The sequence below is a fragment of the Lactuca serriola genome, chromosome 7 (assembly GCF_051521515.1).
Source record: "Lactuca serriola cultivar US96UC23 chromosome 7, Lser_US96UC23_V15, whole genome shotgun sequence".
Classification (NCBI taxonomy): domain Eukaryota; kingdom Viridiplantae; phylum Streptophyta; class Magnoliopsida; order Asterales; family Asteraceae; genus Lactuca; species Lactuca serriola.
In genome coordinates, this window is record NC_136414.1 from 174,101,256 (window position 1) to 174,126,165 (window position 24,910).

The following is a 24,910-nucleotide window of genomic DNA, read 5'->3' on the forward strand; positions in this document are numbered from 1 at the left end:
AAATTTATCAGGGATTTGCACAGGAGTGGTAGCTCTTTTATAGGAAATTTGAATGTTCAAAAACATGGTGTGAGGAATACGATTCAAAATTCATGGTGCAAAATGGATAAAAAAGGCATCATTCCTAGCTCCACTCTGACCCGTAAGGTTGGAAATGGAACTTCCATCTTATTCTGGAGTGATACTTGGTGTGATGGTATTGCTTTGGTCAGTCTCTTTCATGTTTTATTTTGTAAAGATAGGAATCATTTATGTTTGGTGAGTGATCGTTGGCAGGATGGTCAATGAATGTGGGATTAGGATGGTATGCTTAATGAATGTATAAAGACGAATCAACTTTCAGAGTATATGGTTCTTCTGGAAGGAACTCGGTTATCAGCTCTAGAGGATAAATGGTGGTGGGATTTGGCGTATGATGAGGTGTTACAGTAAAAAAGAAAAAAAACACTAGAAGATACATGGAGCAAATAATCATATAAGATATTGTCAGTAACATGATTTGGACCGGTTGCCTCTAAGACCAAACCTGGTTGTTAAAGGAGTGGATGTTGACACTTTTCTTTGTCTAGTTTGTCACGAAGATTTGAAGAGCTTGCATCACTTATTTCGCGTTTGTGAGATATCTACTCATACTTGGGTTCGGTTTCACGTTGGTTGGAGATGCAAATTATGGTTCATTTATCTATCTCGGATTGGCTTATGTGGACGAATTCACTGCCTATTTCAAATGCTAAGAGCCTAAGAGGTTGGTGATTCACATCATAATACAAATAGCTTGGTGGGTGCTTTGGAAGAACCGGGATGAAATTGTGTTGGGTCATAGACATGGTCGTAAAAAAACTTATTTTCTAAGCTATTCTTGATTATTTGTTTTTATGGTATTCGAGTAGGAATCGGAAAAATGGTATTACTTGGACTTGGTGGATTCAAAACCCTCTTAATTCTTTGTAATTTTTGGTTGCTCTAGCTCCTTGCTAGTTTCTCAAATAAATTTTAGTGGTTCAAAAAAAAAAAATCAAATCCTCATCGCACCTTAAATTGTTAAAAACATTATTTATGTGTCATTTTACTCCCGATAACAAATACTCTATTAAATTTGATGAATTGGTTTTTCTATGAATTGCTTTTTAACTCATCAAATCCTCATATGATGTGACAACACTAATGACCTCTATCTGGTTACTACTCCAACTCTCGAAGCTCGTGTTTCTGTTGACCATCACGTTGCATCAAATACTCAGTTATCCCATCCTGAAAAACATGTTTTTCATCATTTGTTATTAAGGCAAATACAAACATAAAATAATTGAGAAATGAGAGAAACATAGAGCAAAAAATGAATCACTTATAAGGGTAGAAGTAATTTACCATGTTATGTTTTTTTTCCGGTTCTTCTAATGTTACCTTGATTTGGGACCCAATTTGTTAATAACAATATAAATAATAACATAAAAGGAAACAAAAACAAACAAAAAATTCTTATAAGGATATAATCGTCATTCTAAATCAGTCAAAGGCAAAACCCAAAACAAAATCAAACCATAAAGATTATCGGAATTAAAAAAAAAACAATAATAAAATAAAGGCTAAACAAACAAATTACCGAACTAACATTATTGTAATTTACCCCTTACAGTTAGAGAGAAGAAAACTTGGATAGCCTTTTATTGCGTTTACCCCCAGCCCACAACCCATACAAACTGCGCATTGGGCTTGTGAATGAGCAATCACAAGACCTAATGAACTCTGTAGCCCAAAACAATACACATTTTAACCGATTAGCCTATTGGTAAAATTGTTATTTATAAGAATATGGGATACGAATTACGCATCTACTATACCTAGCGAGAGCCAGGCTCTTAGAAGTATAGAACCTGCTTAAGTTCAACCGATTGGCGATCCTGCTTAAGTTTCTCATCCTCAGTAATTATGTAAGTTGTTTCTTCAAGAACATGTCGATATTGTTTGTTTATAACTAATTCAATAGGATTTGGATGTTAATACTCGATGATAAAGCGACAGGGAGAAAAACCTATTTTCCTATTCAGCCACAAACGTAAACCTTAGGAGCTATTTGAGAAAACAAAATACAAATACAGCTTTACATCATCAACAAACCAATCTTGCTTCTTTGTTTAGTTGCACAAACAAAAGACCATATTTATATGCCTCTTTTTTCCCAAGTCCTGATCGACTTTAAACCATATTTTGTTATCAATCTATTTAAAACTCGAACTATTCTAAATGGTAAGATATGCTTGGCTTTATCAATTAGTTATTAAATATTATTTGGACTTACGTAATTGCATGCTATAGTAACTATTTCATGGGACTGGATCATAGTCATGTTTGTTTATACCCACATGAAACTCCTTCAATTTTAGGATCCCTCAGATTATTAATATAATTGCCCCATGGCTCATTACTTTAGCATATTGTTTTCATAAAGTTTGATTTTTTTAGTGTGTATGCTTGTCCCCTGTTTATATATAATCTTTGTATCTTATATGAAAGTGGTACATACGAATCTCTCACATGCTTTTTTCTTTTTTGCAAGTGTAGAAAACGAGAAATGGAAGAGACAAGAAGTATGACTATAGACCAGAACCATGATGATGCATCTATCACGAAGATCAAGAGTTGTGATCTTTGGTCCGATCTTAACCATGATGTGCTTTTCTTAGTTATGATGCGACTTGGAGTTGTTGATTTTGTTGCATTCAGCAGAGTTTGTAAGTCATGGAGATCACTCGCACTATCTAACAAGAACATGTTTATAGTGTCCAGACCACCCATGGCTATATCTATATCTACAGATGCTAATGAGAACGAGTGCTATCTATATCTAGAGGACTCTCAAGGGAGAAAGTTCAAAACCATTTTTCCAGCTCATTCTGATTATAAGCAATGTATTGGAGTAAGTTGTGGTTACTTGATTCTGATTGGTGAGGAAACCAACGACTTATGGCTTGTGAATCCTATCACAAGGCATGAATTTCATGCACCTTTCCCTTTCCTTGATATCCGCTTTTACATTCATGGTCTGGGGGTTATCCTTGTCTTTTCACCTTCAATATCCGCATGGGTGTTTTTTGTGATCAATAGATTTTGGAACAAAATATGGTTTTGTATAGCTGGTAAACGAGAATGGACTTGTGTCTTCACCCCTTTAAGCATATATGATTTACATGTTTTCAAAGGGAAGATTTATACCCTACACCCCAATAATTGTTTAAGTGAAGTGAGACTTTTTCCAACACCCGAAGTAACATTACTTGAAATCAAGAATTTTTCGAAGACAGAGCGTAATCATTGGAGGCTTGTAAGTTCGGGTGAAAATCTTTATGTGATAAATCGTATGCCAGAGTTTCCATTCAAGATTGAAGAATTAGATTTCAGCAAAATGGAATGGGTGTCACCTGAAAAGACAGCAGAAGAATATGCATTCTTTTTTAGCATTGACAATGGTGCTACTCTTATACGAATAGAGCCGTGGGCTGATCTTTACTCACAATACGGGAAATATTCTTTTCCTAAGAAATGTGGAAAAGGCAGGTTATTTCGTGCAAACATGTGGTACTTCTTCCACGATTGTTTGAATGGTAATTTTCTATATTAGTGATGACTTGTTAACATAGTTATGCACTTATGCTAGGGTAATTGGTTGTTTTGCATCTTGCACTTTATTTTATAAACCGTTTGACTCTCGCCCTTTATTTTGCTTTAGTGGGCACAACTTTCACTTCGTTCTTAAAATTATATTTTCTTTAATTTCCTTTTGTGCCTTAAGCATTATGCGTAGCTTATTATATGTGGTTCTAATGGTGTGAATTAAAAATGTTACGGATATTTGCACGAATGTTTAGGTCATGGTCAAAGTTTTGTTGATTCCAGTTCTTGAATGCATTACAATCCTTTGTTGAAACCTTAATAGGTAAAAATGATGAAATATTTCTTGGATGTAAGTGTGTTCGGGGTGTGTGGAATTTAGCATAGTTTGTTTTCATTCAAATTATGTGTTTGAAAAATGGTTGAATATATTTGATGTTTGTCATTTGCCCTAAAGTTCTAAACCAGCCATGGCTTCTCCAGTGGCGGAATTAGAACGTTAAAATTGGAGAGGAAATCAAAACTTCATAAATAAACGTATAAATTAGTTATTTTGTTTAGAGCTATAATACATAAAATTCTAGAAAATGTGCATATAAAATGTTCTATTACCGCTCGTAAAAAACAAACCAAATATCCACTTTGCCATTTGAAAATGTGATCATCTAATTATGAAATGCCACTGAACCTCTAAATTACCATTTATTACATTTTTTAGAGTGCACTTACATGTCTTGTAAAATTAAAATGTTGGAATAATATTAATATTAATATATGATAAACTATAGAAAAAGGATTAGTCTACATTCTAAATCATTTTCCAGAATATTTTATACTTAACAGAATAAAAATTTATAAATTAAGTAGCACGTTAAATAAGATTAATAAGTATTCATATAGGCTTGCAGCTTTTTAATCTCCATTCTTAATAAAAAAAAACCTTCATCCACGTGTCATTCCTCTCGATTCATAATTCAGCCATTGTGATTTTACCCTTTTGCCATTCGTTTACATCTTCCTTCTTTGCCCTTGCTGCCTTTCGAATTCAAACAATATTTACCATCCCTGCAAATCGGTCAATTAGATAACCATCGACAACTGTTATACCCCCTCATAGTCGCATTCCAAGTTTATAGATATGGATTCTGCTATCTTCACCCTCTTCCTCTATTCGTTCATCCATCTTCTGTTTTATTCCTTCCTTCATAGTAGCATTTAGGGCCGACAATTCTCGACACGACACGAAATAAATGGGTTTAGGTTGAGTTTTTCAACTCGTCAACCCGTTTATTAAACGGATCATATATGAGTTTCTCAAAAAATAAACGGGTTGACCCGCCAACCGGTTTATATTCTTAATAAAAAAATTATTTTATTTTTAAATGTATTTATGTATCAAGTATTAATATTTAATAAGTATTATATAATATAGACAATTGATTGATAGACCATTTGACTGTTTTGACATTTTGACTCGTGGTGGATGGCTTAAGGTCGTAAGTCGTAACCTATAAGGCTAAGTATGTAATATGTTTCTATGAATGTTTTTAATTTTTATTTGGATGTTTAAGACTTAAATGTCTAAAATTCGAATATGTTTGCATCAACCATCAAGAATTTATTCATGTTTAATTATCAATTTTATTTATGGAATCTGACCTACTAACCCAAATCTGACCCACGAACCCGCCAACCTGTGAACCCGTATAAATAAATGGGTTGGCGGGTCATATATGAGTTTATGTTCCAAACCCATCAACCAGTGACCCGCCAAACCGTGACCTGTATATTTAAATGGGTCGTGTTTGGGTTGGCACATTTTGACCCGCCAACCCGCGACATGCCAACCCAAACACGACACGATTGTCAGGCCTAGTAGCATTTCTGTTTCAATGCAATCCCGTTCATGTTAAATCCCGATTTCCTACTCTTATATCCCAAACCCTAGATGACTTTCAACAATAACGTGGCTGCCTGTCACCCCCTGTGTCATCTCCATCACCACAACCATAAACCCTTTACTCCAAAGTCATCATCGCCTTTTGTTCAACAAATAGCCTTGCTCCATTACTCTTCATCTTTTCTTCTTCTTGGTTGATACTCCATTAATGACAACATGAATCTCTTTAGGTATTTTTCTTACCTTTTTAATTTTTAGTTATTGGCTTTATATGTTTTTATTTTTCGTCGACATCGCTATGGTTAAACCCCCTTTTTAGGGATCATATTAATTGATGATTCAGATCAGTAAGCCCTAGACTTTCATTTCTTTATATCCATCTTTTTCTCCAAATAACCTTTCTTCTATCACCTCAATATACAATTTATTGATACTTTATGCATTTGTTTCTTTCTGCAGGTTTATTTTGGTAGGTTTCTACAATGGATTAGGAAGGTAATTCAATAAATCTTCCAAAAACTTCAATAACCAATGTTCTTTTTTCATGAAATAAAAAAAGCATATGTTTTATTTATATAAATTTAGGATTGTACATATGTTCTAGAGGGAATCATTAATCGTTGTGTAAACTTGTGTGGTGGAAGTTTGGTGATGAGAAATTGTAAGTAATGCCCTCATGATTTGGATTCTACGTTGGAATTGATGGTCATCATCGTGTAACTTGCACTTACGTATCATCTAAACTTGTCACTGATAATCACTAACGCATGTTTTTTTTGAGTGAATAGCCTATAAGCGTCACAATAGTTTGGCTGATGAAATTTTTTTGGCAATATAGTTACCAAATCACTGGGATCAAATTCCATTGTTTTGGTTTGGGTTACTTGATTTTTCAACCCCTGTTGGGGTGCAAAGTTATTCATTCATGACTTTGTAAATGTTTGACTTTTGTAAAACCCACTTGCATGTGGTGCTTTAGCCTTTAGACCCATTTGTTAGTTAGAGTGAGAGAGAGACATGTAAACACCTCTATAAATAGTGGGTTCATACCACTTGTAGAGGTGTGCTTGAGAGATGTAGAAGTGAGTGTGTAAGTGTGTTAATTATGTAGTCTAGATCTAGATCTTTTTTGTAACACCATATACATTCAATATATCTCTTAAACACCCAAATCACCATGTTCAATTGTGCAAGCTTTAATTCCGCATGCCAAACCATGTTCTTTGTCACTACAATTGGTATCAGAGCTTGGTTTTCACGATCAACGTGACTTTTGAAGAACGATTCTCGGTTTGGAAATTTTTTGTCGCAATTTGATCAATTTTGGTGAGTCTCTCTCTATGATCTCTCGTAATATTTGGATTTGTGCTTTGCGTTCTTGTTTTTTGATCGTTTTGATTCATTGGATCTAATTAGTTTCAAATCTCATTGTTGATCCAATCAATTTTTTTTAGATCAAATTCAACCAAAAATAAAATCATTATTCGTTGTTACTGTTCACCAATGAAGGCCAAAATGCCATTGAATATTATTTGAATAATTGAGCCCAAAATTTGATATCCATTACTGTTCATCAGATTTTTTTTCGATATCTTTACTTGAGCCCAAATGATTCTCCAAAACAAGTTTGATTATCTGCTTGCGTCGTCTTTTTGCATCATACGCATAGATCAATTGTACATCTGGTCTACATAAGCAGTATCCGAGTTCTTGAGTATCGATTTCTTGCTATTGTTTCAAAATAATCGATTAATGCTTGTTTTGTAATCTGAATCAATTTTGTGTAGTATTGTCAATCTTAAAATCGATTTTGTTCTTGATCTTGAGTTCCGATTTCGATCCGATCTAACTGGCGAAATTATATGCGTTCTCATTGAATTCATGGAATCGTATTTGATTCAAAGTCCTTTTAACTGATTTATCTTTTGATTAGATTCTTGACTTTGAAATTTGAATATCGATTCATAATTTTGTGTAGTACATATTCGTTTTCAAGAAAATCAACCCCAAGGTTCCATCGATTCCAAATGTTTCAATTTCAAATCATCAACAATTGAAATCAAAGAATACCATTCGAAATTAACTCTTGATAATCACAGATTCACAAACGACCGTCGATTTTAACTCTAACCCTCTTGAATCAAAATACTACTTCAGCACTCTCGATTTCAAAATAATCGGCCAAACACTCAATTTTGACTTTCTTAATTTGACCTTAGATTCAACTTCAAGAACAGATTAAACATTTTTCAGGAAAAACGATCAAACAGAAGATAAAATTGAATCAAGTGTTGAATGATATCGATCAATTCGTCTTAAGTATAAATCGAGAACAAGAAGCAAGTAGAATCAATACCGATCTGTTATTGATCAAATTAAATCGAAAAAAAAAACGATTTTCAAGAACTTTTGAAAACCATGAAACTATACTGATAGACGATCGATATACACAACTTAATCAAATGAGAACATTGCTACTCAGATTAAGTGATCGCAAAAAAAAACATATAAGCGAACAAGCGATTCCGAAGGAATGTATCGGTGAACAGTACTGGGAATATTTCCGATGAACAGTACTGGGCTTAAAATTTTGGATCATTGAATATTAACAAAGAATCAAATTTGGATCGAATATTTGATTGATGAACAGTAAGGAAATTTTGATTTTGACTTTTTGTAATTTTGATCTAAACAAAAATAGTTGGATCAAGAAAGGGGTTGAAACGGATTAGATCCAACGAAACAAATTGATCAAAAATGAAAAACGCAAAGCACGAATCGAAGTCATGGATGTTTTGGAATCCATTTGAGAATTTGAGTTACCTTTTTGACGAATCGAGTTCCATTTTCAACGAACGAATCAAATTTGGAAGATCGTGGTTCTTTTTTCGGAATGAGAAAATCTCCAAAACGAACATTGTACCACCCACCATGCGAGATGTACAACTCGTTCTTCGTGTTCTTCGTGTTCTTCATCAAGCCAATAACATCTTCAAAAGAACCACCAACACATTTGGGTTTTGACTTCAAATTCAATGCAATCTTTGGAGATTGTTGCTTTGGAACCCAAATTTGTTTCACGGATTTTGGCTTCACAACATATGACGATTTTTGTGAGTAAACCCGCTTGTTCTTCCGATTCATCTTCTTCTTCTTTTTCTTTTTCATATTTTTACATCTTGAAGACTTGACTTCATGAACAAACCCACTTTCAACAACATGAACATTTTGAGTTTGAATCAAATATTTTGGAGTTTGATATTTGTGAATTTCTTGAACCGCTTCTGTAACAGCCCGGAATTCCAGGTAACGTTATATTTATGATTTTGGGTGTTTTAAGAGGGGACTCGGCGAGTTGGAGCTCAGACTCGCCGAGTAGGATCGCGGAACTGGTCGCGGGTTCGCGATTGGACTTGACGAGTCCGGATATGGACTCGGCGAGTCCGCGCTGTTTAGCGAAACCCTAACCGTCCAGGTTTGGGACATATATAAGGGGCCTTATGGCCGTCATTGTTCACCCTAGTCCTTTGAGAGAAACCCTAATTCGATTGTGAGCATCTGGAGCAAGGTAGAAGACCATTATTGATCTTGGAAGTGTTATTTTGCAAGGAGGAGGAGGCTTGGTTAAGGGAACAACAGGAGAAGCCATATTCTGAGGGTTGGGGACACAAAGCAACGTTATTCAGGTAATATTTTCGAGTTGTTCCCTTCTATGTTGATGTGTATATGGATTTAGGGTTTATTGAACCCTTTTGTGGCTAGATTGAGTGTTTCCTTAGTTCCCCAAGCGATTGGAATCCTATATTGGGACCCTTGGAAGTCCAGAATGTCCCATGCCTGAGCTTTTCGGGAATCAATGGAGGTTTTGGATTGGAATCCTTATGCCTTAGGTCAAAACGTAAATTATGAGTCATGGGGTGTATTATGAGCACCGAAATGAGGACTTTACGTGATGAACCAGTCTAGGAAGGCCAGACCTATGAATTGTCGAAACAGATCTGACCTTAGAAAGCAGTTTGAGCGGTTGCATGGCATGGACTCGCCGAGTCCGATGAACAGACTCGGCGAGTAGCTTGAAGATTGCCTTAGAGTGGTCCTGTCCGGGTTGTGGGTTGGATCGGTGAGTCAGGGTGAGTTAGAGAGGGTTAACAGGTGGTCTGAGTCGAACTGGGACTCGCCGAGTTGTTCTTCAGACTCTACGAGTTGAGTCGGGGTGGCCCCGTGATTCTTCCAGGAGGAACTCGTCGAGTCAGGGGGGATACTCGACGTGTAGAAAAGGGATCTTAGAGAATTGGTGAGGACGTCTAGACTCGCCGAGTCGCCCTAGCGCTCGCCGAGTCCGGTCAAAGTTGACCGTTGACCAGAGTGGACCGGTGTTGACTTCTTAGGGATAGTCAACATTAGAGATATAAAGTGTTAACTAGGGACATATGATGTTATAGGAGGATTAGAGCTCGGAGAATCGGGCACGAGGGAATCCCAGGTTGTGAGATATCGAGACACGCGAGGTGAGTCTTCTCACTATACTTTACCTTGAGCAGGTAACCAGAGTTATGTGATAGAGTATTTGTATGCTATGTATGTTATGTGTTGCACTGCATTCTTCTATGTGATTATCCTATGCTTGTTTACAGAGTTAGAACCTGAGGGTTCACAGAGTATGGGTGCACGGACCCACAGAGTTATAGCCTCGAGTGGCTAATATGTGTTATGTGGTATTTTGGGGAACTCACTAAGCTTTATGCTTACAGTGTTGGTGTTATTTGTTTCAGGTACTAGTGAGGATCGCGGGAAGGCGCCGGCCTGATCAGTGCACACATGTGGTATTTTTATATTATGTGATCTTGGGGTTTTTATATGTTATGAAATGAATTACAAACAATGATGTTTTTATGAATATTAAATGAATTTTGCCTTTATAAAATGCGAAAAATTGTTTTTAAATTCTTGGTGTTACAGCTTCCGATAAGGAATCATTGCTTCAAACGAATCACAAGAACACAAAATATCATCGGTTTGAACTCCAATTGAGCAAAAAACTTTTTCATCTTGAAAATCAACTTGAACTCCTTTTTCTTGAACATCAAGAACATCACATTGAACTCCATTATCAAGAACTTCAAGAAATTTAAGAGCACGAAGATCATTTGGGTCTTCAATAAGAGAAACATATTTCTTATTGAACAAATCTCTTTCTTCTCCTTCCTTTTGATTTCTACTACGAACTAATATGGACAAGGCAATTTTATTCAACCATGCAATCTTACAAAGTGGTTGAAATACCAAGCTTCCATGATCATCCTTCAAACCTCCATAAGAAACCAAATTACCCCATGAAATCAATTTGCTTAACAACAACCCATAAAATTGATCTTCATTGACTTTGTATTTCACATCTTTAACGATCACAATCCAAGAATCATATGGCAAACCCACCATGATCACAAAAACTTGAAGAATTCTAGAGAGAGAAAGTGATTTTGAATGGGTTTTCTAGAGAGAGAAAGTAAAAATCACTTGAATTCTAGTGAAGAAAATCAAATTATGAATAGAATCAAAGATGAATTCGATTTCTAGAATCCAAAAGCTCTCTAAAACACGAAGATCAATGAACAATAAGAATCACCAAATCAAAATCGCCATCAAGGATCAATTCTTGATGAAATCAAGAACACCCGCTCTGATACCAATTGTAGTGGTGTTGATTATGATGACATGTGCGGAATTAGAAAAGATCTAGTGATTCATCATACAAATTCAAGAACACAAGGAGTAAATAAATCTTTGTAAGCTCTTATTAGATCTAGAAAGATTATACAAATGGGTCTTGTATACAAATTCTCTCTCTAGTCTAACAACCCCTATTTTGCAAAATGAATGTTAATTATTCAACCACCACAAGATGAGCTCTGATTTTATTTTTTTTAGAAACTATTTTACCAATATTACCCTTATGGTTCTACTTATTTAAATACCATACAAGCATGAAAAGAAACCATAAGACGTTTTGAACCTACGTTTTGTTCATTTTTTTTGTTAAAAGTTAAAACAGTCATTACAAATGGTTTAACTGAAACAACCCAAAATACGACCCAAATTTTTTTTGTTTTAATAATACTAAAAATCAAATCCTCGAATATCATATATAATAAAACCATGGAATGAGTAATTCAAATGTCATAGTAATTGTGTCAAAACAAAACTGTATCAATCATAACAATATCCGAAATAAACTCCTAGGATAAACTGAAGTTGTGGTGTGTGCGATGCCATCATCCCGAGCTCTTCCCTTTGCTAGCGGAAGTACCTGAAACCAAAACTGAAAAATTGTAAGCACGAAGCTTATTGAGCTCCCCCAAACTACCACATACCATACAATAACATGTAAACAACTATTGGGCCATGCCCACTACATTGGACCGAAGTCCGGAAATTGCATCGGACCGACGTCCGAAAACTAACCAGGGCCTTGCCCTCTACATCAGACCGAAGTCCGGAAACTGCATCGGACCGAAGTCCGGAACTGACTGGGACCTTGTCCCCTGCATCGGACTGAAGTCCGGAACTGACTGCATCGGACCAAAGTCCGGAACTGACTGCATCGGACCGAAGTCCGGAACTGACTGGGACCTTGTCCCCTGCATCGAACCGAAGTTCGGAACTGACTGAACATAACATAACATAAACATATCAACTAGCATGAACACATATACTGCATACTGCACCGGACCAGGGTCCGGAACACATAACACAAAACATGCTTGAATCACAAAGACATCAAGCAATCTAACAACTGCATCGGACCGAGGTCCGGAACTACTGCTAACTAGACGGGTCGGCATTGTGGCCGTAGACCCATTCCTACTGGAAGGAAACTCACCTCAAAACTCTGGCTACTGAGATGCTAAATTCGAAACTAGATGACGGCTGCTCCGGAACTCCCCGGCTACAATTCCCTTAAACACTAAATCAGATACCGATAACTGAACTGAGGGTAAGATGACTATTTTACCCCTGGTCAAAGTCAACATTTAGTTGACTAGACTCGCCGAGTTTGGCCGTTAACTCGTGGAGTCCCTATACTCTCTTCTTATCCACTACTCGCTACTACTCGTCGAGTTTAGCAAAGACTTGACGAGCTCTTCTTCGATAATAACATCCAGTCTAACTTCACTCGACTCGCCGAGTTGTATGAACAACTCGTCGAATCCACCTTCATCTCATGAACACGTCTAGTCTGTGACTCGTTGAGTTGTATGAACAACTCGTCGAGTCTGTTCTTGAGGCAAGAAGATTGCCTTGGACTCACCGAGTCAGTGCGTAGACTTGCCGAGTCCATTCATTACTGAGTTTATGTCCCAACTCAATGAGTCCACCTCCTACGCACTGATTCCACTCGTAATCTACCAAACCAAGGAAAGACGGGGGACTCACGACTCGACTCGTCGACTCCGTAGAACAACTCGCCGAGTCCTAAGCATAAAGATTCCATACAGTCGATTCTAATTTGTTTCAGAGCATCTAACTCGTAGATCTAAGCTCCTGGGACTATCTGAACACGTAAAGTTGCTAACTTTATGTGTAACTAAGAAGAAATGAAGCTATTTCACTCAAACTCTACTGTTATGGGGTTAATAAGCCAAAATAAAGTCATGGCTGCCAAAAAGGCAATCTCCTTGAGCTCCTAGAGCCTAAGAGAGGCTAGATCTGAAGTATAACTCGATCATAAGGCTTTATCACAAAGGATTTGGGGTTTTTGAGCTTAATACCAACAATTTGGGGACAAACTAGATCTATTAGATCAATAAAAAAGATGGAGACTTTATTACCAGAAAAGATGACCATAAAGGAGTGTGTTCTGGATCTGCTTCTTCTTCCTTGAGTTCTTCAGCCTTCTCCTTCTTCTACTTGCTCCAAAATGCACCAAAAGTTCCTTCACAAGGCAATAATCACTCACACACTCTTCAAGGAGGCTAGGGTTTCATAAGAAATGTTCTGAGGGTGATGGAGGCGAGGTTGGGGCGCATAAATGTGTTTAAATAGGGTGCAAACCCTTAAAATTGGGGCTTCATCCAGACAGGCGGACCTGCCGAGTTCCAACATATGGACTCGTCGAGTAGCCAACTCAAATTGCATGATCATCCCGTCTCTACTCGACGAGTCGGGCTACAGACTTGTCGAGTACCCCTTAAGAAATGAAAATACTTTATTTAAATTACATACCAGAAATGGGGCGTTACAGCTCTCCCTCACTTATCTTAGACTTCGTCCTCGAAGTCTGCTGTTGCTGAATCTGAAAATAACTTAGGATAATGCTCTCTCATCTCCCCCTCGGTCTCCCACGTCCACTCTGAACCCTTTTGGTGCTGCCACTGCACCTTAAGTAACTGAACCACCTTGTTCCTCAAGGTCTTCATCTTCCGATCTAAGATCGCATCTCGATATAATTTAGGCTACTACCAACCTGAATATCCTCCAATGGTACAACTACTGAATCGTCCACCAAACACTTTCGCAACTGAGAAACATGAAAAGTGTTGTGGATCTAGCTAAGCTCTGCCGGAAGATCCAACCAATAAGCAACCCGACCTACACGGGGAAAACCCCTAAAAGGACCAATGAACCTGGGGCCCAACTTTCCCCTCTTCTGAAACCTAGTAACACCCTTCCAGGGTGATACCTTTAGGAGGACCATATCGCCCACTTGAAACTCCAAGTCCGAACGCCTCCTGTCGACGTAAATCTTCTGCCTACTCTGCGCAGTATGCAGTCTACTACGAACCTGATGGATCAACTCTGTGGTCTTGAGCACCACTTCGATGCTCCCGATGACTCACTGACCGACCTCTCCCTAAAAAATCGGGGTCCTACACTTCCTCCCATAGAGCATCTCGAAAGGAGGGCGGTCAATGCTAGCGTGGTAACTGTTGTTATACGAAAATTCCGCTAATGGAAGATACATATCCCAACTGCCACCGAAATCTAGGACACATGACCGAAGCATGTCCTCGAGAGTCTGAATCGTCCTCTCGCTCTGCCCATCCGTCTGCGGGTGGAAAGCGGTACTGAAATGGAGACGAATGCCCATCTCGTCATGAAACCGCTTCCAATACCTGGAAGTAAAATGGACGTCTCGGTCTGATACTACTGATACAGGCAACCCATGTTGTGCCACTACCTCGCGCACATAGATATTGGCTAGCTTCTTGGCCGATATGCTCTCCTGAATCGGTATGAAATGTGCGTTCTTGGTCAGCCGATCCACTATGACCCAAATCGAATCAACTCCCCGTGCGGTCCTGGGAAGCTTAGTGATGAAATCCATGGTGATATCCTCCCATTTCCACACAGGAATGTCTAACGGTTGCATCTTGTCATGGGGTCTCTGGTGCTCTGCCTTGACCTTCCTACAGTTCAGGCACCTCTCTACGTACCAGGCTACGTCCCGCTTCATGCAGAGCCACCAATAATTGGGTCGAAGATCTCTATACATCATTATCGCCCCTGGATGGATGGAGAACCGACACTTATGGGCCTCATCCATCAACACCTGTCGTACTCCTCCCCAATACGGCACCCAAACCCTCACATGAAGGGTCAACAATCCTTAACTGTCATAATCGAAAGAAGCTACTCAGCCCACAATCCTCTCACACTTCTACCTCTCTTCCTTCAGGCCCTCAACCTGTGCCTCTCTAATCTGCTCCAACAATGGAGTAATCACTGTCATCCTCAGACATATATCTCTGATCGGAGCCACCATTGCCTTACGGCTCAGGGCGTCGGCCATAACGTTGGCCTTGCCCGGATGATAAAGGATCTCACAGTCGTAGTCCTTTACCACATCTAACCATCGACACCGCTTCATGTTTAAATTCGACTGGTCTATGAGGTACCTCAGACTCTTGTGATCCGTGTAAATGGTACAACGAACCCCATAGAGGTAGTGTCTCCAAATCTTGAGAGCGAACACCACTACCCCCCAGCTCTAAATCGTGTGTCGGGTAGTTAGCCTCGTGAGGCTTCAACTGTCTAGAGGCATAAGCTATCACATGCCCCCGTTGCATCAACACTGCTCCCATACCTGTGATCGAGGCATCATAGTAGACTACAAAATCCTCTACACCCTCTAGCAGGGTAAGAATTGGCGCCTCGCACAGCCTCCATCTGAGGGTCTCGAATGCCACCTGCTGCTCAGGCCCCCAACGAAACACCACTGACTTCTTGGTCAGTCGGGTGAGTGGAACTGCTATCTTGGAGAAATCATGGATGAATCTCCTGTAGTACCCTGCCAATCCCAGGAAGCTCCGAATCTCTGATGGAGACCTCGGGACCTCTCACTGCATCACGGCCTCGATCTTGGCCGGATCTACTAGAATACCCTTCTGGTTGACGAGATGACCAAGGAACTGCACCTCGCGCAACCAGAACTCGCACTTAGAGAACTTTGCAAAAAGTATCTCCCTCCTCAACATCTCTAGCACCTCTCTCAGGTGCTCCTCGTGCTACTCCTGAGTCTTGGAGTAAACCAAGATGTCGTCAATGAACACTATTACAAACCGATCTAACATGGGTCTTCATACACAGTTCATGAGGTCCATGAACGCGACTGGAGCGTTGGTGAGCCCAAACGACATCACCACAAACTCATAATGACCATAGCGGGTCCTAAAAGCGGTCTTCTGGACATCCTTACCTCTGACCCACATCTGGTGATATCCAGAGCGCATATCAATCTTGGAGAACCAAGATGCTCCCTGAAGCTGGTCAAACAAGTCATTTATCCTCGGGAGTGGGTAACGGTTCTTCACCGTTACCTTATTCAGCTCTCGGTAATCTATGCACATACGGTACGACCGGTCCTTTTTCTTCATGAATAGGATTGGGGCTCCCCATGGTGAACTACTCGGCCTGATAAAACCCTTGTCTCTGATAAAACCCCTTTCATTCGCGACTCGACTCGCCGAGTCAGACCATGACTCGCCGAGTCTACTGATTTCCGAGTTCTGAACTGTCAAACTCACTGAGTCTTCACTCAACCCACTGATCCGAGTCTTAACTAGAAGGGTTTGGGGTTTCACGACTTGACTCGCCGAGTCCTAAGAACAGGCTCGCCGAGTCCAAGACAATCTTCAACAGATTCGCCGAGTCATTCTTCCAACTCGTCGAGTTCCTGCCTATTTTCATCCAACTCTCCGAGTTCACCCATGTGACTCGCCGAGTTACTACGCGACTCAAGTCCGATATTTAGCCTGACTCGCCGAGTCCATACGTGCATTTCCATAATTTCGAGTCACAGAGCTTCTCCTTTGCTTTAAACAATAGATCTGGGTTCCTAGAGTCCATTAGCAACATAAAGTTGCTACCTTTACGTGCTTCTTGTCTCATAATACCAAAAACCAAGATAGAAAGGAACTTAACTCATGGGGAATGGCTTTTGCATAGCAACTAACAAGGCTTTTTGCATCTTTGGTCCAAATAGAGCTCAGATCTGGAGTTTCAACTCCAGATCTAACTTGTGCACCAATTTATCATCACATACTCTCAAAGGAACCCTAAAACTCCATGAAAGGTGGATCTAGAAAGGAGAAAGCCAAGGATAACGATTCATTACCTCCAAATGCTCTAAAAAGTTCCACTAACTCTGGATCCAAGGTCTCCTCTTGCACCACTATGAATCTCTTCTCTTCCAAGCTCCAAATTACTTCACCAAGGGTAGATCTTGCTCCAAAAACGATTATGGTGGCTAGGGTTAGGGGTTCTGGACTATAGGGGACGCAAATGAGCCCTAGGGAAGAGAATAAGATGCTTAAATAGGGTACCAAGTCCCGGAATTAGGGTTTCCCAACCCAGACCAGACTCGCCGAGTCCACTTGCCGACTCGCCGAGTCGGTCACTTACTTTACACCCGGATCCCGCTCCGACTCGCCGAGTCCCTCCCTGGACTCGATGAGTCGACCCCCTTTAACTTATGGTTTTCCTTTTCCTTTCTTAACCTTTCTGATTTCGGGTGTTATATAAGTCCTTAAACCCGCGTCCAAATAAATCTCTACACGACAAGTTGGAGATCCCCAACTCGTCGAGTTCCAGCCGAAAACCCTAAAATATTGAGAAATAAATAATACCTGGACTAAGCGTTACATGTTAGGCGGGGCCCAATGTCGGGCCTAGTATGTGATTTATTATGTATGGTATGGGGTAGTTTGGAGAACTCACTAAGCTCTTTGCTTATGGTTTTCACTTTATATTTCAGGTACTTCTAGTTGTAAAGGGAAGAGCTCGATGTGACTACATTGCACACACTACATGCATTACACACTTAATATTTCATTCTGATTTTATGATATTTGATACACTTGTTTTATTTGGGATGTATGGATAATGTTGGAATACTATTTTACTTAAATTAAACATAAAAATTTTGGATCATGTTTTTGGGATGTTTCGGTTTTTTATTTTGAAAAATAATCCAAACACCAAGTTATATATTTGTCATCAATTAATTTTTGTTTATATACTCTCTCCGTCCCATATTTCATATTTCCTTTTTGGTTTGTTTTAAAATAAGAACATACTTTTAAAAATAAATATCATTTTTACCATAATACTCCTTATTATTAGTTAACATACCATGAAATTAAATGTAAAAAAATGATAGATTAATTGCAAAAAAAAAGGTATCAATATCATTTTATTTAATAAAATTAGTGTTAATTAATGTTTCATTAATTTGTGTGTTTTTCTGTAGACAATAATTTTAGGACGGATTGAGTATAATGATAAAACTATAAACTATAATTGATATAAAGGGTTAAAATAAATCTTATTTGTTTTTGTATATAGAAAAGCTTAAATACTAAAATCCTTTTAACTTAATGGTATTAAATGTTGTTCTTGTTTTTGAAATTGATGTTTTAAGTGTGAGACATAAGTGCAATTAAAATTAGATTATATTTAAAAATGAAAAAAAAGGAGCTTAGATACATGAATAGAAGTGAAAATTGTTCAAGAAAACATAGTGTACCATGTTTAAGAGAAACATCGTCTTTACCCACAAACGGCTTTCGTACAATACAAGCACTGCTATCCTTACATTCGCGCCATCACTAGATCGTTCAAAAGACACACTTCTTCTCAATACCCTAAACCCTAATTCATCTTTGCAATCAACTTCTCCCTCCTCAACAACATTGTTCGATCAATCTTATCCGGGCAACCTCGGAATCACGCAGTTTTCTTCCTCAAATTGGGAAAAATATGAATCGCTTGTTACTCAATATCAGTATTCTTCTTCCCATGAGGATTCCAAGCAGCTCCATCTACAAATTTTCAAGAATGGGTATACTTCAGATGTGTTCTTGCTTAATACCCTTGTCAATATTTACACAAGGATCGGTGACATGGTTTCTGCACGCAACGTGTTTGACGAAATGTCTTTTAGGAACTCAATTTCATGGTCTTGTTTAATATCAGGGTATACCCGAAACCATATGCCTAACGAGGCTTGTACTGTTTTCAAGGAGATGATTCGTGGGGGATTTCCACCTGTTCATTATGCTATCGGTAGTGTTTTGAGAGCTTGCCAAGTTCTAGAATCTCATGGGCGTAGATTTGGTCTCCAAGTTCATGGCTTTGTTTCAAAAACTTTAAATTCTTTACATGAGGTCGTATGTAATGGGCTGATTTCTATGTATGGGAATTGTATGGATTCACCTGATTATGCTTCTTGCATTTTCCATGAGATGGAAGTTAAAAGTCTGGTGTCATGGAATTCGATTATTTCAGTTTATTCTCATAAAGGAGATACAGTTTCTGCTTTTAAGCTCTTATCTGGTATGCAAGTAGAGGGGTTCAAACCAACTGAATACACATTTGGAAGCTTAATAATAGCAGCTTCTGCTTTATCTGAAACAAGTTCATTTTTGCTTGATCAAATGATGTGCAGAATACAAAAGTCTGGATTTTTACATGACTTGTATGTAGGTAGTGCTATGGTGAGTGGGTTTGCTAAATCTGGTCAAACCACCATAGCTAGAAAGATCTTTGAATCAATGGATGTAAAGAATGTGGTGTCCATGCATGGACTTATGGTTGGCTTAGCAAGACAAAAACATGGAGAAGAAGCTGTTGAAGTTTTTGTACAAATGAAAGATTTAGTTAAATTAACATCTGATTCTTATGTAATTCTTTTAAGTACTTTTGGTGAATTCTCTAGATTAGAAGAAGGTAGAAGAAAGGGTAGAGAGGTTCATGCTTATGTTATCCGGAATGGAATCACTGATTCCAATGTTGCGATTGGAAACAGTCTGATAAATATGTACTCCAAATGTGGCTCGGTTACAGAAGCTGTTTCTACTTTCAAACTTATGACATACAAAGACCAAATTTCATGGAATTCGATTATCACTGGTTTTGATCAAAATGGTTACTTTAAAGATGCAGTTATGATGTTTTGTTCAATGAGAAGAAACCAAGTGACACCTGCAAATTTCACACTGATTAGTGCTTTGAATTCATGTGCTGGTTTACATTTATCAACTTTAGGACAACAAATACACTGTGAAGGAGTTAAATTTGGACTCGATACCGATGTTTCAGTTTCAAATTCTCTTATCGACTTTTATTCAGAAACCAAATGTTTACATAACTGCAAAAAAGTATTCTCATTGATGCATGAACACGATCAAGTTTCATGGAATTCCATCATCGGCGCATTTTCCGATTCCGATTCCGATTCGGATCCCTTAGTTCCTGATTCCGTTGTCTATTTCATGGAAATGATGCGTGGTGGGTGGCGTCCGAATTCGATAACATTTGTAAATATTCTCGGAGCAATATCATCTCTTTCCATGACTGAATTAGTCAGACAAATTCATGGGTTATCTCTAAAACACCATGATTCCGATTATAACACGGTGGAAAACGCGATTCTAGCGAGTTATGGCAAATGTGGATGTATAGATGAATGTGAGAAAGTTTTTTCAAGAATGGGAATTCGAAGAGACGAAACAAGTTGGAATTCAATGATTTCTGGCTACATACATAATGAGCTTTTAAACAAGGCTATGGAGTTGGTCAAACTTATGTTGACCAATGGTCAAAGGCTAGATCGCTTCACTTTCGCTACTGTTCTTAGCGCGTGTGCTTCAATTGCAACATTGGAACGTGGAATGGAAGTCCATGGATGTGGGATTCGTATGGATTTGGAATCCGATTTAGTGGTTGGAAGTGCAATTGTTGATATGTATTCAAAATGTGGAAGAATTGATTACGCGACACTTTTTTTTAATAAAATGCGTGTGAAAAATGTGTATTCTTGGAACTCGATGATATCCGGATATGCTAGACATGGATATGGGGATAAATCTTTGGAGATATTTACGAAAATGACCCTGGAAGGGCAAGCTCCGGATCATGTGACTTTTGTTGGGGTGTTATCTGCTTGTAGCCATATGGGTTTGGTTGACCAAGGGTTTGACTATTTTAACTCGATGAGTAAAGTATACGGTTTAAACCCTAAAATGGAGCATTATTCTTGTATGGTGGATGTTCTTGGAAGAGCTGGTGAGTTTGATAAAATGGAAGATTTTTTAAAGAAAATGCCAATGAATCCGAGTGTGCTTATTTGGAGAACTGTTCTTGGAGCTTGTTGTAGAGGGAATAGTGAGAGAATGATGGATTTAGGGAGGACAGCTGGCGAAAAACTATTGGAGTTGGATTCCAACAATGCGGTGAATTACGTGCTTCTTTCTAATATGTACGCATTAAGAGGTAACGAAATGGCGAGGTTGAATTTACGAATGATTTTAAACTTATCATATAAATATTGGTGTCAAATCTTTCGAATGATTTAATTGAGGAAGATAATAAGCCGTTACAATTGTTTAAAGGTAAAACATTCTTGGTCCCTGATTATAGATGCTTTTTGCAATTTTGGTCCTTATTTGAGGTTTTTGTAACGTTTCTAGTCCATATTCCAAGTAAATTGACTATTTTTGGTCTATTAAGTATAGTTTTTTGCAGTTTTGGTCCTGAAATATAGTCATTTACTTGTAATAGGGACCAAAAATGTTACAAAAAGCTCAAATAAGGACCAAAATTGGAAGAGAAATCTTTATGGGACCAAAAATGGAAAATAGCTATACCTAGGAAATAACAACTCTAATCTCTCTCTCTTAAATATGAGAGCACTTTACAAAATTTCTCTCTCTAATCTAAAACCTTACAAAGAATGAGACAAGAAACACGCTTCACTTAATAAAGCTGCCACGTCATCATTTTTTTGATATTTGTTGATTGAACAGGTAAATGGGAAGACATGAAAAGGACACGTGGATTGATGAAAGTAGCAGAAGTGAAAAAAGAAGCAGGGTGTAGTTGGGTGACAATGAAAGATGGTGTTCATGCTTTTGTAGCTTCTGATAGATCGCATCCTGATACAGATGCGATTTATCAGAAGCTCAAAGAATTAAAAGGAAGAATGAAAGAGATGGGGTATGTGGCTGAGACTAGATACGCGCTTCGTGATCTTGAAATTGAGAATCAAGAGGAGATTTTGAGTTACCATAGTGAGAAACTTGCAGTTGCTTTTGTTCTTACAAGGAAATCTGAAATGCCTATTAGGATAATGAAGAATTTGAGGGTTTGTGGTGATTGTCATACTGTGTTGAAGTATGTTTCCAAGATTGTGGGAAGGTTGATAGTTGTTAGAGATTCAAATAGGTTTCATCACTTTGTTGATGGTAATTGTTCTTGTGGTGATTATTGGTAATCGTATAGGATTGATATCTTGAAATGTATATTAACGCAAAGATTCTTGAAATTGTTAGAAATATGCCCGTTTTTGTTGTTGAATTACATATAAATGTGAAGATATAGAACTCTACTGTTTCTTGTTATTTAATGAACGTGTTATAACAGTAGATAATTTTTTTGATATCTTGTTGAATGTCTTGAAAGTATGAACATTGACAGTTTGTTAGAGTTAGACTTCTTACACGTTAAATTGATCTATTCTCTTTTCTTTGCGAAAATTTTGATGTTTGGTATTGAAGTTTATAGCATGATTCACGTGTATGGTTTTCATTATAAAAGTCGTCATATTTTAGGTGAATTTCTGGTTTTTTTGTTTCCCAAAAGTTAGAAAATGGAACATGGATAGACTAGATGATTATGATTTTAGTTACATGTCTTATTCTAGAACCCATGTGAAAGAAAAAAGAAAAGTCTCTCTCTTCTTGGTTGTTCATGTTAGGCTCATAAGAACAGGGATCCGTTCTTTTTAATTAATTACTATCGAAAGAAAATACAAGATAGTGCCTACAATTCAAGAAGAAATCCTGACCCTAATGCCATGTTAAATAATATTATTCCAACTTGCTAATAAAAAGCATGGTCAGCAAATTGTTACAATAGAAAAACAACAATCAATGAAAGTAAAATAATCATTCCAAGGTATATGTCCATTTCGGTGATTCGGCTTCCAAGGTATCGATTTTTTTTTTTTTTTTTTGGTTTTCCTTTGCAAGGTCATCTTGGGGCACTTTTTCTTATTATTTTTTTTTGTTTTTTGACATGAACAATACTTATGAAAAGAATGTCAATGAAAAATACATGTGAATAGTGCCTTGATAATTAAGAGCATGAACACTAGTCCTTCGATGAACATGCACATGTAGATGAACATTACACATGAATAAACAGTAACGCCTTAGTGAAAAGTAGCATCAAATGAACAATAAAAAAGGATGATGAATAGTAACTTCAGAAAGGTAAGTGTTTATACCTCCAATCACTGTTTGATTTTTGACTTGATTTTGCTAATCCCACTTGGATCCATCTTCTTTAAGCTATTACATACACTAGAACACCAAACGTTTCCCATAATTAAGCTCTGGACGTTCTTGAATAGAAATAAGCATTTTACCCCATTAAATGTGACAATCAACTCAAGGCAATGGGTTAACTGTGAATATTGTTGGGTACGTACTTATACTTGTAAGATATAAGTGGAGTCTAAGAATAATAAACTAAATATTACTCCAATGTTCCACTCAACATGAAGTCTTTGTAGTATTTCTCTATTGAGGGCTATACATTAGCATACTTAAACTTTTCACCATTTATGCAACTAAGTACTTGTGTATAAGATCATCAGTTGTAAACAATTATTTGACATATCTAATGACTTCCATTACTCATTTAGGAAGAAAACAAGTAGTTCTCACATAATACTTCATCAATAACTCTCAACTCTTCAATGATCCTTCTAACCTCATGTATAATCAAGAATAACAATATATTTTTACGTTTTTTTTTCTTCCATTTTCATCAATTCATAAAATACATCACACCATCATAACCACACCTTATATTTCACATATGTTACAGCCAATAATACTTAATTATTTATATTTACAAGAATACTGACATGTCATCTCATATTTCCATAGTAGACCATTTCAACTTTTTTTTTAATCCCCAAATATTCTTAAGAATGTAAATACTAATATGTAATTCAATCCATCATACTAGAATACTTCTAATATATATCACAAAGAATATTTATTGTGTTTTTTTTATCAAGGTTAGGGATATTTCTTACAATTCACAAGTCATAAACCTCCTTGCTATTAACAAGTTTCTCATACTAGCCACTTACTTTGCATCATTCCCTATTTAAGCAATCTATCAACATTGAAGCATATTTTCTCACTTAACAAAGAATATTTATTGTGATTTTATCTCTTAAGTGTTTCACTTTCAAGTCCCCTTATTATCACTTTGTTTAATAAAACATCTTATTTTTCCCACACTTACTTACATGAGTGTTCAAGTTTATCGCTTACCATTATTATTTTCATCATCACTATATAATTGATATTGTTGTTAGCCTAATAAGATTTTGGGATTTATTTTGTATTGAGTTTTATGATTGGGCCTTTTTGCTAGAAAACCCTAATTAGTTTGTCTATAAATTATGTCTTTCCCTTTCATTATATTTGTTCTTCTCTTTGATAATAATACGAAACCCTAGCCGTTATATGTCTTTCACTTGTTAGTTTACATGGTATCAGAGCTCGGTTGATTATCTGTACTTTTCGTTTTTGAGGGCGAGTTACTGTTCATCGGAGTTACTGTTTATCGGTACTGTTCATCGAGTTACTGTTCAGCAGAGCACTGTTCATAGGCGAGTACTGTTCACGGGTACTGCTCACCGGCGTTACTGTTCACGGTTACTGTTCATCGCACGAGTATGGTTTTCTTGCTCGTATTCAGTTTGGTTTGATTTGTTCGTTTTGTTGGTTTTGAGGGTTTCGTTTCGTCTGTTGGCTTTGTTGATTTCTAGATCTTGATTGTTTCTGCTGCTACTCGTATTTACTAATTGACTGATACTGAAAT

The 24,910-nt window shown here is 37.6% G+C and overlaps 2 protein-coding genes across 2 annotated transcripts; both read left to right on the forward strand.

The window, feature by feature from the left end:
• Positions 1–1,825: 1,825 nt before the first annotated feature.
• Positions 1,826–3,891, forward strand: LOC145062149 (F-box/kelch-repeat protein At1g57790-like). The gene is made up of 2 exons (XM_079009785.1): positions 1,826–1,931; positions 2,563–3,891. The coding sequence occupies exon 2, from the start codon at positions 2,573–2,575 to the stop codon at positions 3,617–3,619; it is 1,047 nt and encodes a 348-aa protein (XP_078865911.1). The 5' UTR covers positions 1,826–1,931; positions 2,563–2,572; the 3' UTR covers positions 3,620–3,891.
• Positions 3,892–18,523: 14,632 nt separating this feature from the next.
• MEF7 (Tetratricopeptide repeat (TPR)-like superfamily protein) lies at positions 18,524–22,384 on the forward strand. Its single transcript, XM_079010191.1, has 2 exons — positions 18,524–21,280; positions 21,814–22,384. Exons 1-2 carry the CDS (start codon positions 18,535–18,537, stop codon positions 22,278–22,280), a joined length of 3,213 nt encoding a protein of 1,070 aa, XP_078866317.1. The 5' UTR covers positions 18,524–18,534; the 3' UTR covers positions 22,281–22,384.
• The last annotated feature ends 2,526 nt before the right edge of the window (positions 22,385–24,910 follow it).

What these genes read in the sequence shown, in the direction of transcription:
- MEF7 (XM_079010191.1), top strand. Translation starts at nt 18,535, where the DNA reads ATGTTTAAGAGAAACATCGTCTTTACCCACAAACGGCTTTCGTACAAT. An exon ending in TAATATGTACGCATTAAGAG is followed by an intron (nt 21,281 to 21,813) that starts GTAACGAAATGG and finishes TTGATTGAACAG; the next exon opens with GTAAATGGGAAGACATGAAA.
- LOC145062149 (XM_079009785.1), top strand. Translation starts at nt 2,573, where the DNA reads ATGGAAGAGACAAGAAGTATGACTATAGACCAGAACCATGATGATGCA.